Source organism: Mytilus edulis, chromosome 13 (assembly GCF_963676685.1).
Source record: "Mytilus edulis chromosome 13, xbMytEdul2.2, whole genome shotgun sequence".
NCBI lineage: Eukaryota > Metazoa > Mollusca > Bivalvia > Mytilida > Mytilidae > Mytilus > Mytilus edulis.
The window spans coordinates 49,586,965-49,599,866 of NC_092356.1; the positions used below are offsets into that span (position 1 = coordinate 49,586,965).

At 31.1% G+C, this 12,902-nt stretch overlaps 1 protein-coding gene across 3 annotated transcripts; it reads left to right on the forward strand.

Moving 5' to 3' along the window:
- The first annotated feature begins 33 nt into the window (after nt 1–33).
- Nucleotides 34–12,902, forward strand: LOC139501908 (uncharacterized). Of its 3 annotated transcripts, none has more exons than XM_071291209.1 (5): nt 34–245; nt 3,216–3,288; nt 6,248–6,504; nt 9,892–10,069; nt 11,196–12,902. In XM_071291209.1, exons 2-5 carry the CDS (start codon nt 3,225–3,227, stop codon nt 11,351–11,353), a joined length of 657 nt encoding a protein of 218 aa, XP_071147310.1. In that variant the 5' UTR covers nt 34–245; nt 3,216–3,224; the 3' UTR covers nt 11,354–12,902. The 3 variants fall into 3 exon arrangements, with proteins under 3 accessions (XP_071147310.1, XP_071147312.1, XP_071147311.1); XM_071291211.1 differs by lacking the exon at nt 34–245 and adding an exon at nt 2,008–2,121; XM_071291210.1 differs by lacking the exon at nt 34–245 and adding an exon at nt 2,190–2,346.

A 12,902-nucleotide genomic window follows, 5' to 3' on the forward strand; every position in this document is an offset into this window, starting at 1 on the left:
TATAAATCACACATGTATAAACAAAGCCGCATTAAATAAATTAACACACTAAACTGAGATCACTACCTTATATTTAAAATATTATAATAATTCCTGTTCCATTTGGACATTAGTCAAAGTCAATTGTTCGATGACAAGGTGAAACAGTATGTTATGAGTGAGATATATCCCGAGGACTACTTGAAACAGAGGTGACCTTCAAAGGTACATCTGCTAAATTACATATAGGACAGGCAAACTGAGAGGTAAGTTTTGTTTTCTTAACCAACTTCTTCGATCTCTTTATTTTCTACAGTTTATCTGATTTTTGTCTGTTAGCTCCGTCCATCGATCTATCTTGTATTCTTTCTCTTGCTGGCACTTTCTTTGAACCCTTAAAAGTCCTTATATCGAAAGAAATGAAAAACATCTTATTTTAAGTGTAAAAAAGAATACATTGACAAGAAAGACCTTTTAGCGGGGCATCGTTTGGCTGTACGCTATGTAAACATATATAAAATGCCTAATCGAAATGGGGCCATCAAATCTGATGCCTTTAGGTGTTCAGAGAGTATATTGCGCTCCTTTTCAAGGAAGATCTCTCTATCAAAAAGGCCTGCCAAACGAGTCGCAGATGACCTTTTACACCACAGCGAGGTAGCACAAATGTCCACTAATTATTTTTCCCTCTAAAGATTAATAAATCACCATTTACATATATCATCTATCATAATTAAATATAACATATATTTAAATATTAAGACTTAACACAAGTGCGGCCACTTCCACTTTTGAAACAAAAAAGGTATTAAAATTAGCACAAATACTAGTATTGTGAGGATTTCTGTATTTTCCCATGAAAATAATGATGCTAGTACCTGATGCATTGTATTGTAAAAAAAAAACATTTTACGGTACATGTGACAAAAGTATTTTGCTTTCCAATAAATAGCTAAAAGCTGACATTTGCAACAACTTTGCCAAAATTCTTATTTTGGGGCCAAAAAAAGGGGTCTTATCGGGCCTACTCTTTAAGGATTTACAACACTTTTACACCTATCCGTGAGGTAAACGTGTTATTCAGCACTATATAATGTCGCTCAAGATAGTTTAATTTTGAGTGTTTATAATTCCGGTTGGATACAAAAGTAAGATAAAGTTTAATATTATAGTTCGAAAGCTGTTTTTTATAGAATAGCCCTTGTGTGAAATAAAAACCGTGTGGAAATCGATTTCACTTCTTAATAATTCGTTCTGAATATGGAACCATATGCAATTGTTATATAAATCTAAAGAGTTTTCTCCTTGTTCGTATTGTATTTCAAGTGTGCTTTGTATGCTTTGCCCTAGTTCTCAATATGCATGAATTGTTTGTGAAGCAATCATCATTCAGTCTCTCATCCTCTATGGTGCCTGTTGAATAGGAAAATTAAATAACAGAGGCTTAACAACTGGAACCAAGATTTGAAAAAAGCGACCAAAACCCAAAGTATGTCGCCGATCGAAGCGAGAAAAATAGTCTTATAGACAACAATAAAACTTTATTTATTTCGTATTAAGGGGAGACAACTATCCAAAATGAATATAACGTGGATTCCAGTAATGTCTATAGTATGTAAATAAATATGTGATCTTGATCATGGTAAGCAGACTAATTTTGCAACAGACTCGACAATTTTTTTAAAAACCAGAACTTGCTATGTATGTTATCAGAAGTCAATTACTAGTGGTTCAAAAATGATAAAAAGATGTTTCATCTATGTCAAGATATTATTTTTGGGAGCACATTTGTATATACATTCCACTGACCAGAAAATTCATTATATTCTATAGGTGACCCATTTAACGAAATTTTAAATATACATGTGTTTCACAAGTGGATTTAATATCTGTATTGAAGATATTTTTCTAATAGATAATTAAACATAAATTATATAGCACATTGTAATTGCATAACTTTAGATAATACGAACATGGGTACATGCAAAAATCAATAATTCATTGGACATTTTCAATTAAGTAAATTGCAAACCAAGTTGATTAAATCAGTGCCGCATAACAAGGAAGAAATTAAATGTTTTTGTTGACAAAAAACAGTATTATTTAAAGTTAATACTATGTCAAGGATTTGAACAATTTCAGGTAAAATTTACTATTTTTGTTGTATTTCCAAATGAAAAGAAAACCCCTGCATGTCCCCCCTCACCCCAGGTTATTGTCACAAGTGACAGGGAAGGCAAATAAATGACTCTATATTGACCAGTAAACAATGGTAGATAGAATAAGTTGTGTAATATTACATGTTTGTTATGACAAGATGTAAAACTTTTATTTATGTTTAACAACTAGAGGAAGGCTGAATTAAAGGTTGGTTGACATTTCTTCGGTTATAATTTTGCTTGTACTCAGAAATATATACATATTTTTTTCGTGTATATTTAAACAAAGTGTATGTTATTTTAATTTTCGTTTTAGTCTGTATACCATTATCATGATTATGCCAGGTCAACTCAAAAATCAGATAAAAAGAATAAATATGTCCAATTTGTGACGGATAAAAGTATTTAAACTATAAAAGATATCATTCATAAAACATAATATTTGAGTTTTGACAGAATTAAAGAGAAATGAAAACAATCTGTACGTACTTATTCATGCATTCCTTTGTTTGTCAAATTCCCTGTTTCTATTTCATAGAAATGGATAATCTTTTAAACTATAATAAAGGGATAAAATGGAATTATGAATCAGGAATTAATAATTCCGCGATTTGCCTTTGATGAAGAATTATATTTCTCATATACAGTCCGACAGGTTAATTACATGTAGATACAACAAAATATGCCATACAAAATTACTGATTATACTTCTTTTTTTATATATATATATACATTTCCACGATTTAAGTTCAAACCTAGTAATATAAATTAAGTTTGCTCCGCCAAATTTATAAAACTAATAACATGACGAAGGAACCACTAAAGTTAGATAGTTATTATTAACATTTTAAATATTGGAAACCATTAATTGACCATATTAACCTTATTTTCTTCTTACCTACAACTGGGAAAAGCATGAAATGCTATTTGTGATGTCACAAAGTTTTAAGATAGCTTATTATAAAATGTTATATGTGATGACACTAACTTCTTAACATAGTTTATTATAAAATGTAATGTGATGTCACTTTTAAGTTTTAAGATAGTTTGTTACAAAATGTTATTTCTAATTTTCAGAAAGACGAGATGGCAACATTTACCCTACTTGTGGCTGCTATTGTTATTGTAATGTGCCATGCAGATAAGGAAGGTAAGAAACGAGTTAGAGTTATCTATCTTTGACTGAAATAAAGAATTTTGTGACTATTATAATACAAATTATTAAATGTACATTGAAAAAAAACGAGGTTTTTCTTTTGCCGGACAACATTCTTAATAAAGAAAACAAGTCTCCGTATTCATGACTACTTGAAACACGAAGACATTACACTTATGAAAGACTGAACAAGCCAACACAGTTAAATAAGCAAACTGGCGGCTTTTTATTTTTTTTAAATTTAATTTGGCCCTGATTGAAAAAAAATGCCTTCTGTTAAAAAAAGACTTGTTTGGACTCAACGATAAAAAAAAAAAAAAGAAAAAATAAAAAAGCGGATTACGTTGACCTGTTGTTGACAATGGAGGAAAGTATCATTGGTAACTCTTATTTTTATATCCGTATTATCTATTTAAGCTGAATATGTAGGAATCGGGCAGCCGACATGCCTTATATATAAAAACAATAAGGCCGTGTTCACATTGACCTAAAAGTGTAACTCACACGTAAACTAAACAAAATTACGTTCCCATTGATAAAATTCAATATTTACGTGTAGTGTAAAACATGTTTTGTCTACATGCAGTCGATACTCGATGTAGGCCTTGCGTAGATTAAGGTTCATCATAAGGAATTGAAAAATATGGCCGTGTTTACACCTCCAAAATTACTATGAGTACAGACAAACTGGTACATCCAGGAAAGTTTTAAGGCATGGCAGGAACTAAATATACAAAAGTTATATGAAGTCTACGTTTCAGAAAATTAAAAACTTACCTGGATTTTGATGTTCATTTTTTTCCAGTCTGCAGAAGATAGCAAAATAAACAAACACCCGAGTTTCATTTGATACGGTCCACTCAGTTACACAGTTTAAACCTGTTAAATCACCTATTGTTTACAGGTGTCTATTGTCCATCTATTGTCCATTTAAATCAATACTACTCACAACATTGATTATATGAGGGGAGCTTCTCAATCGTTTTCACTACTTAGTTAATTTTTGCACCTTCTGCAGGAACGAAAAAAAATGGATAGCAAAATCTAGAAAAGTTTATATTTTTCTGAAACACAAAATGCATTTTAAAGTTATATATCTAGTTCCTGCCATCCCTTAAAACTGTTGCAGGTGTATAGGTTAGTCTGTACTCAGAGTAAAATTTGGGGTGTAAATACGGCCATTTTAGCCAAAAGGTTATGATGAACCTTAAGTGTACACAAAACTAGGCATTTAAAACATTAGTTTCACCGTGTATATTTAAGGAAGAAACAGTTTTTGTATAAAATTGATATTTATAACAATTATTAATAAAGTTCTTTACAGAAATATTTGTCTAAACTTGATATATTTATTTGTTTTTTTTTCAACTTAACGTAGCTTTAATAAGCCCTTATCAAGACTGAAAGCAGCATCATTGCCGAACACATAATTCATTTGAAAATTAAGGTCTTTCCGAATCGACTTGACTTGCACAGAAATGTTTGCCACTGGTCTTTACTCAAACAACGATTCACTATAAATGCATTACTTAAAAAGTGTGAGGTAAATGAATTGTTTGTCTAGTACATGTATCTCGGATCCGTTAAATTACCCTTAAAACTAAAAAAAAAAACATTACCCCCTCCCTTTGCCAAATACTCCTTGGAGAAGAAATACCATTTGAAACAAACAGAAAAGACAGGAATATAGTGATCCCTAATATATCATTCCTTCTTCTCCTTCAATGTCTGTACGGATGTAATGCATTGGCTTTATGAGAATAAACATATATATTCTTCGCCTGTAAGCACGCCGGTAAAGCCTACGTTTTCTAATGCTTAATCGAGACATCTTTATTATTTTTAAACTACTGCAAATCATCAAAATGGCTTTCATAAAGAAGCAACCACTTAACTTAAAAAAGGGGGGGGGGGGGTATTTTGTTAATTTATCTGAGCCAGACATTTTGCCGCGCAAACGATTTATTCCGGTTTTTTTTTCGATGCTGGTTATCATTTTTTTTCAACATTTAACACTATAATGTACGGAAGCGTATTAGGGACATAGAAAAAATAAAATTGGCAGTGAACTTTTTTTTCAAAGTCGAAATTTTGACATTTCAAATCTTAAAATTTCGACTTTAACTCGAAATTTAAACTTTTCTTATCTTGAAATTTTGACTTTCTAAAATCTTGAAATATCGACTTTTAAAAAAGTCGAAATTTTGACTTTATAAAAAGATAATGTTTGGGGAAACTCTTGATTTAGAATATTCTTGTATCATCTGTAGGTCCTTTCTTTTTTATCCAATTGGGGTTCGGAATATTTCCATCGATTACCCCCCCCCCCCCCCCCTTTCCGCTTCTACGTAATGAACATTTAAATGACATAGAGTTTAAAAGTGTGAACAAATCTTATGTACAAGTAATTAGACAAGGTGTATAGATGCAAGGATTTGTATAGTTAGATCCTTGATAGATATGAACAAATTTAATGTGAAACTAGTGTCCATTACAATAAACTAAGTTGTAAACATGTTTACTGTACATGGCGTTTGGTGTGAACACGGCCTAAGATGTGTTGTATACATCAAAGAGAAATGAAACTAAAGATACGAAATAACAAGAAATGCTAGTGGTTAACATAGGATGACTGCAATATTAAAAGCAAATTCATATAATATATATATCAATTTCTCAATCATTTCAAGTCGAAAACAATGCTCATGAATAAAACAAAATATTTTTAATCTACCAAAATAAAGAATTGTCCAATGAACAAGAAAAAAATTCCTGCAATTACGAGATAAAAGAATAAGTACAGACACATGCATAACTTTGTTGTGAGATATGAATTTACCAATTTCTAATAAAACTATTTATTTGTTTTAAAACATATAATCTAATACTTTTTTTTAAAGCATTAACATTTATAAATGAAGTAAGTTACAAAATATATGTTACTTTTATTTAGTGAATATGGGCTCTGGATCTACAAATTGTGGACAAAAGCCTATAATCATGGCCAAGGAAGAAAAACTCAGCATTCACTCTAAAGGTAATGCTAAAGATGGTTTTTGTAGCATCGTGCTCCATGCCATGGAGGACACATCAGAAAACTGTCCCTACAGATCTTTCTGTGTAGCTGTAAATCAGATGACAATGTCCTCCTGCTCTGCTAAGATTTTCTTAACAGGAACGTCGTACGATGTACTTGGAATCAAGTCTAAGGTAAGTGAAAATGTACTAAATTGAAACATTAAACAAATAATTGTGGATTCAATAAAAATTCTAAAGTAGTAACTGTAGATTAAGTTTGTATTTCCAGCCGATTGCATTGAGTATGTAGGTAAAGGTGGTATCTTTGGTCAGCTTGCTTGCTAGCTGTACTGTGAAGTAATTTTTAGGTAGATATACTACTCTAGCAAGCTAACCATGCAAGGCCCAAAGATATTACCTTTACCTACACACTCAATGCAATCGGCTGATATTGGATAAAATGATGATTTTTACCAAATAAGGTTTATCAATGATATTAAATCTAAGATAGAATTTGATGTCATTTCAATGTCACTGTCAATACCCAAATTAAAATTCATAAAAGAGGGGTGAAAGATACCAGAGGGACATTCAAACTCATGAATCAAAAATAGAATTGACAACCCCATGGCTAAAAAAGACAAAGACTAACAGACAAATAATACTACACACAACACAACATAAAGACTAAGCAACACAAAACCCACCAAACACTGGGAGTGATCACAGGTGCTCTGGAAGGGTAAGCAGATCTTTCTTCACATATGACACCCGTCGTCTTGGTCAGGTTATTTCATAAGTGTAGTTTGGTCTGCTGAGATTCTGTCTGGAATCAGTACAAAGGCTAACTTTAGAACACACCAGAAAGGCTAGATAAATCTATATTTACAAAACAAATATCAACACTCAATCATTTGATAACAATAAAAAGTGGTTCAATCTTTCTTACAGTAAGAGTGTTATGTGAAAATATCATTATATCACTTATAGCTAGAGTATAAACTATATGATTTTCAAAACCAAGCGTAAAATTAGTATACAAGGATTTATTGCTCATTGTTGCTCAACCAATCTTCAACAAATATCCAGAAAAACTATTTTTTTCAAGCGCTTTATTTCACCACGTTGTGTATATTTACATCTACTAGTACTTCATTTGAACTTTAGTGGATATAGTTGTCTAAATTGACACAATCTCCTTATTTTCATTTAAATATATTGGGCAAGATTTTGGAGAAAACATTAAATTTAATGGTAAATTCACACAACCAATCTCAAACTTGATTATCATATCGTTATGATATAAAATGGAAAGGATGGAAAGGGACAAACGGGAAAAAAACTCAAGTAGAATAATACAAAACACAATCATCAAAAGAAAAACAGAGGAAGAACAACAATTCATGACAATACACAAAACATGCAAAAAAAAACCCAATTACAACACATGCAAACACTACCATAAACCCAAAGTGAAACATAGTTTTGACACTAGTATAAATTCAAAGTTCAAAGTTCTTTATTTTCCAATTAAGGGCCCCTGACGGGACATAATGACAACAATAAACAATTATACATTCTGATTCTTAACACATAAACATATAATGAAGATAAAATTAAAATTTCAATTCACATGAAGAGAATATAATATCATAGAATATATATGTTTCATATAAAATGTCACAACATAAAACAATTGTTATTGTTATTTGTTCTTTCAAAGTTTCATGTCTTTGATTTTTTTTATTTCTGCCATGCCAGAGTGCCAGCAAAAAAAATAGTTTAATAATTTATTAATTCACCATATTAAATGGAGAATGGAAATAGTTTGCTAACAGAGGTCCACCTCGTCTCTTATCCATAAAAATAAGTTGAAGGAATAAATAATACAAGTCACTAAAATGGAAAAGAGACCAAGGGCAAATGCACTTGGACATGTTAGGAAGTGGAATTTTAGATACCGTCTTAACCTCCTCGTGACTAGTGCACAAAAGTAAAAAAATATTGTTCACTTTAATGCAGAATTCACCAAGGGATGATACTAAAAGGTTTTGGCATCCAAAATCTTATTTAATTACATTTACAAATGCATATATACATGTATATACATATTCAACACTCTAGCATAGCATTAGCAGGTGCAAGTGAAGTGACAAGGTCCCACTACTCTTTAATTAGTATGTTCATGTTTGGCTATAAGACAACAAATTTCACATAAAACTTCATGATCTTCATTACTCATCATCCAAATAAACTTTTCAGGATTTTGTAATTGGGTAAAATTAGGACATTTCAAACAAATAGCATTAATAAGATCATTACGTTCACCTCTATACTTTGTACATGTTAGTAAAAAATGGTTCTCATCTTCTACCTCGCCAGATGAGCAATGAATACACAATCTATTTTGCCTGATAATACCTTGATATCTTCCTAACTCTATTTGGAGTCTATGAGCTGATATTCTGAATCTGGTAAAAATTCTCCTCTGCCCAAAATCTTTTATAATATTTAAATAATTTTCAAATCCAAAGTTTTGTTTAAACTTGAAGTACGTACACAGTTTGCCGTCTGATAATGATGTTTTTTGTTTTTGCCAAAGATTAATGTAATGAATTTTCATATATTTTTTACATGTCTTCTTAAAACTATTTGTTTTCATTGACTTTAAGCCTGTTAAGTCAGTATGGTTATCAAAAATCAGTTTTTTCTGTATATAAACAGAGCCATACCAAGAAGAATGTTTTTTTCCGTACAACTCTATGGAAGTTAAATAGGCATCTTTTAGAATTGGAAATTGATTACCCAAATTTTCTAAACGGTGCCAATATTTAAGCATTGAACTGACGATATTAAAATGTGTGGGTAATCTGCCAAGTTCTGACAAACAGGCAAAATTTGTACTCTTTTTTCCACAACCTAAAACAAATTTACATAATTTAACATGCAAATCTTCACATTTAAGTCTTTTATAAATTTGATCAAAGGACAAATCAGGTTTTTTTTTCAATCTTGATGTAAAGGGAATAACCCCAAATTTCACAACCATATAATAATATTGGCAAAATAGTGTGATCGAATACATGTAATGAGATTTTAGGTGAAGGACAGTGAGATATAAATTCCTTGCACAGTTTAAAATAAGCCTTTAGGCCCTTCTGATAAAGTTCATTTTGAGCATAGGAGAAAGATCCAGATGAACAAAAAGTAATGCCAAGATATTTACATTTGGTTACACCAGGAACATATACTGTTCCCAGGTTACACATTCAACAATTTTTCCATTATATTAAAAATTATATTTGAGATGTCTGCCTGCCTTATTGAATATAAGCACTTTGGTTTTAGATAAATTTACAGTAAGACACCACTGTTTGCAAAACCTATCTAAAATATCTAGTTTTTGTTGAAGACCATGCGATGAGGATAGAAGTATTACCTATACACACTGATTGATTTTGTCAGTTGCTACATGCAATTTTTTGGGATACTTTGTATTGATATTTTTATTTTATAATTTTAGTGTTTATACGCTCAGCGCTGCTAAAAAATGTAATTTTTAATTGTTTTATTCTTCAGGAGATTAGTTGTTTCACCAATATTTACGGTGCTTGGTGTACACAATCTAAATCTTTGGAGATCTCTGTGTTAGAGGACCCAAAAACCACAGCTAGTAATTATGGATTTAACATGACAGTAATGTCCGAATGTAGGCAAACATCCTCAGGAGAATTTGATCCAGTCAAAGATAGTACCAGTAAGTATTTATGAGAGACTATGTGGGGTTTATATAATAGAGAATATTGTATTTATAAGGGACTGAGTGGGGTTTACGGAATAGAGAGTATTTGATCTTGATTTTTTTTTGTGTTTAACGCCACTTTTAAGCACTTCTTTTGGGCTATTTAGTAGTGGCTAGTTTTTTAAGGAAGCCGGAGTGGCCGGAGAAAACCACTGATCTTCGATAAGATAACTGACAATCCTAGTCAATTAAGATTGGAGTCGAGTGCACCTGCACGAGCGGGACCTCAGTGTTGACTGGCAAGTGATTACAATAGTAACTACTCAAACCACTCGGCAACCGAAGTCCCTATAGAAAAATTAAAGGAAAACAAATTATAGAGAATGGCGAAAAAAATACGAGATTAGACAATAATGGAGTGCGAAAATATAACGAAATGTAAACTTTCTATTTACCGAATATTTATGCAGTGTTTCACATTATGACCACGTTTGAAATTGCCCTAATTTGCTCATAGACATTGACAAGTCAGAGTTTCCTTGAATTTGGTACTGAACTTCGTACTTCACTTTGTGATGTGTTTTTATATCCACCACTCGTCAGCTTGCTGTTTACAGAAAACAAAAAGTGAGGGTCATTATTTAGTAATAGCTCGATAGTACTTAGTCTATAGTTTAACATATTTTCTCAAATATGACTTTGTTTCTGTGTTTCCCCTTACAACTTTATTTATTTATATATATCTACATACACCATGAAAAGCTGTCTTTCGTGATAGCACATCTTTAATTTGTAAAGTATAACTAAAATATAATTGGAGTTATTATGGAAAAAGTAAAGATGCGAAACAACAAAGTGGACGAGGCTCTGCAAACAAAGTAGAAACATTTGGCTATTTTTTTGGTTTTGTTCGAGTTGCTCAGTCTTAAGTTTTTACTTCCTGTTTTGTAGGCTATTGTTTGTCTTTTAAATTTGTTGTTTTTTTCATTTTTTTGTTGATCTCTTTTCAGCTCATGCTGTTCGATTCTATTCATGTCAGCTTCCAACTCCCCCCCCCCCCCCAATCATTTTCCCGCCTCTTTTATAAAGTTACATAACACAACATAAGTTTTATGTTCTTATTTTGTGTTTAATTTTTCAGGCAAAAAACTTGACGAGATTGAAGCAGAAATGAACCAGAACAGAATTATAGGCGTGGTCGTTGGTATATCTCTGGCTTGTATGTTCCTAATTGTCATGTTTGTGTCTTACCAATACTACAAGAACAAGCCGACATACAGACAACAACGTGATTGTTAATTGTTATGTGTTTAGGTTGTAACTTCAGGGAAAATCCACGAGATGTGTCGGACACAATAATAGGAACGATAATGTTAGTTGTTTTCGCGGAAATGCATAATAAGTTGTAACATCTTTGTAAGGCCAAACGTCATATGGATCTGTTTCCCCTCCACCATAACTACCCTTTTAATTTTCATGCCTACCATAAAATATTTTATGGCAATTTTTTGATTGTATTATTAAAATTTAGACTTTTCGGATATGCACCATTGAAATCTATAACGTTCGTTCAAAAAAAATGCCGAACTTTCCGGCCCTTTTCTTTCTGGAGCCAAGAAACAGGTATATGAATATTGGCCTTAGATGACACATTTATAAGTTGTAATTGTGAATTGACCTATGTATAATATTTCTTTTCTGGCAACTATTAGATAGACAACACCCTTCCCTCCAAAAATGAAAATAAGGATTCCCTCTTCTTTACACAGACGAAATACTCAAACGAAATCAAATGCTAGGTTAAATAATATTATTTAATTATTATTTTAAAAAAAATATTGTTTTTAATAAGATAAGACTATATATATTTGTGATGAAGAATATATCAATTCAACATGTCTTTTTACAGACGACAACTGTGTATTTATTCACTTCTTTCTGTTCTAATTTGCATATTTTATATTTGTGTTCTATTAGAAATTGAAACATTTGTGTATGTTGTTTTATACGGAATACAGAGGAAGTGTTGAAAGCTGTGAATGTTTGTTTGTTGATAAATTTTTAAATGCAATAGTTGTGATTATAAATTTAAAATGTGATACATGTATTTGTTACTGGATTTTTTAAATTACTTATAACAAACGGATTCATTTACATTCCTTGTTACCATAGAAACTGATACGATTTTTCGGGAAAAATTTAGACGAAAAGAATAATTATAAACTTATACAGCATGTTTTAAGGACATGAATGGGAAAGAATTCTTAATTCATTTTCTAGTCAAAAGAGCGGTGACATTATTTTGCCATAAACATCTACAAAACAAAGTTCAAAATGTTGTATTGATGTACAATATTTCTTAAAAATGCAACTCAAAGAAGGAAAGCATGTCACTTTCATCTTTTTATTTTTTCGATAAATTAAACGATCTCTATGCAAAAATAAGCTTAACCAAAGACAGTGTTCTTGTTTTATTTAATTATGATATGCAAAGTACAATGATATTATAAATCAAACGTTTTTTTACTAATTGTATAGTTACACATTTAGTCCTTCAATGTTAAAATTTATTGATTTTTTTTTCAGTAAAAATTTCTAATAATATCAAGTTAAGCGATTTTGTAGTCCTAAAGAAATATCTTAACCTTACGGGTTGGAGCTTACAATTTAACAGAGTTATACTTACAATAATGCGAAGTTTGAACAATGTAAAATATCTGGAAATCGACATCATGTATAATAAAAATGTTTCAACTTTTCATTGTGTAAAAATTGTTCAACATTTTTTCATAAATCATTGTAGATTTCACTGACTAGTTTTGCTACTGAATAAAACATGTTTCATATA